This window comes from Cebus imitator, unplaced genomic scaffold, assembly GCF_001604975.1.
Source record: "Cebus imitator isolate Cc_AM_T3 unplaced genomic scaffold, Cebus_imitator-1.0 Scaffold52, whole genome shotgun sequence".
Classification (NCBI taxonomy): domain Eukaryota; kingdom Metazoa; phylum Chordata; class Mammalia; order Primates; family Cebidae; genus Cebus; species Cebus imitator.
Window position 1 is genome coordinate 123939 of NW_016107367.1, and position 1374 is coordinate 125312.

At 37.0% G+C, this 1374-nt stretch overlaps 1 protein-coding gene across 2 annotated transcripts in view; it reads left to right on the top strand.

Moving 5' to 3' along the window:
• ECD (ecdysoneless cell cycle regulator) overlaps nt 1–1374 on the top strand; it is a 34824-nt gene that overhangs the window by 28024 nt on the left and 5426 nt on the right. For both annotated transcript variants that reach the window (XM_017528004.2, XM_037738284.1), the window contains exon 12: nt 884–951. In XM_017528004.2, coding sequence (XP_017383493.1) covers nt 884–951 — 68 coding nt within the window. The remainder of the gene's footprint in view (nt 1–883; nt 952–1374) is intronic.

Sequence of the window (1374 nt, forward strand, 5' to 3'; positions counted from 1 at the left end):
TAGCTGGGATTACAGGCACGCGCCACCATGCCCAGCTAATGTTTTTTGTATTTTTTAGTAGAGACGGGGTTTCACCATGTTGACCAGGATGGTCTCGATCATGAAATCAGATTTCTAGAAGCCTCATCCTTTGCAGTCCTTGAAATAAGCCAGAAAGGTCACCCAACAGGTCTAAAAACCATCATCTAGAACCACACAGGGAAACCATGTATTTTACTCTTTGATAGCCTTATGGGCTCAATATTTAGCTTTCAACAAGTTCAGACTTCTAATCTCCCACCCTACAAGCAGATTGGAAACTGAAAACTCAAAGGGATTCATCAGAGGCAGAAATAATAACAGAAATGTGAAATTACATTTGGCAAGTAACAAGAAAAACAGGTAGATAGAATTGTTACTTGTGTATCAAATATATCATTTTTAGTGTTGATGCTCTTGAACCTGGTGAAAGATCTAAATTTATGTTTGGTATTCTTTCTTTAATAAGGGAGGGGTAAGGGAAGATATGTTCTTGTTTATTTTTTAAGCTTTAGTTCTTAAAAAAAAATAGGCTTTATTTAAATTAACTCAAATAAATAATGCTTTTACTAATGCCAGATATCTTACTGGGGCTAGAGAGTGGGTAGGTCACTAAATTAGCATAAGTTAAATGTACATAAACAAGATGCAGTTTTTACTTTTCATTTATCAGACTTTCCCATTTCTGTTGTCCTACAAGGCCAGTAAGCTCAAGGATTTTTAAGACTTAAACTACAATTTTTCTTGCTGTGCCTCCTTAGAAATTCTATCTTTGGTAGCTTTCCTAAGAATGGTGCCACTTTAGAAAAGTTTCAAACAGTTATATTTACAATAAATTAATCGTCTTTGTCCTTTAATATTGCAGAGAACCTTCTGAGGCTCCAATCACTTTTGATGCAGATTCTTTTCTTAATTATTTTGATAAGATTTTAGGTAAGTAATGGTGTGATGTTCACTTCCATTTTAAAACTCTAAGTAGCATGGCTGTTGCCAGAGCATTGGGTTATTAGATATTTCAGAAGCCAAAATATTTGGTTTCTCTTCCTGGTTTTGAGTTGCTTTCAACCGTGAACTACTACCCATCAACAATTTTGTAGAGGCTGCCTAGCTCAGTGCTTGACGTATGTAGTAGCTGCTCATTAAATATTTGAGAGTGACTGAATGCTGTGTGTTTAAATAGGGTTTTATCTTGGCTCCCATATTATATTGTTCTTTCTTTTTTAGAATTTCTGTGCTCACAAATCAATAAGAAAAAGACAACCCGGGCCGGGCGCGGTGGCTCAAGCCTGTAATCCCAGCACTTTGGGAGGCTGAGGCGGGTGGATCACGAGGTCAAGAGATCGAGACCATCCTGGT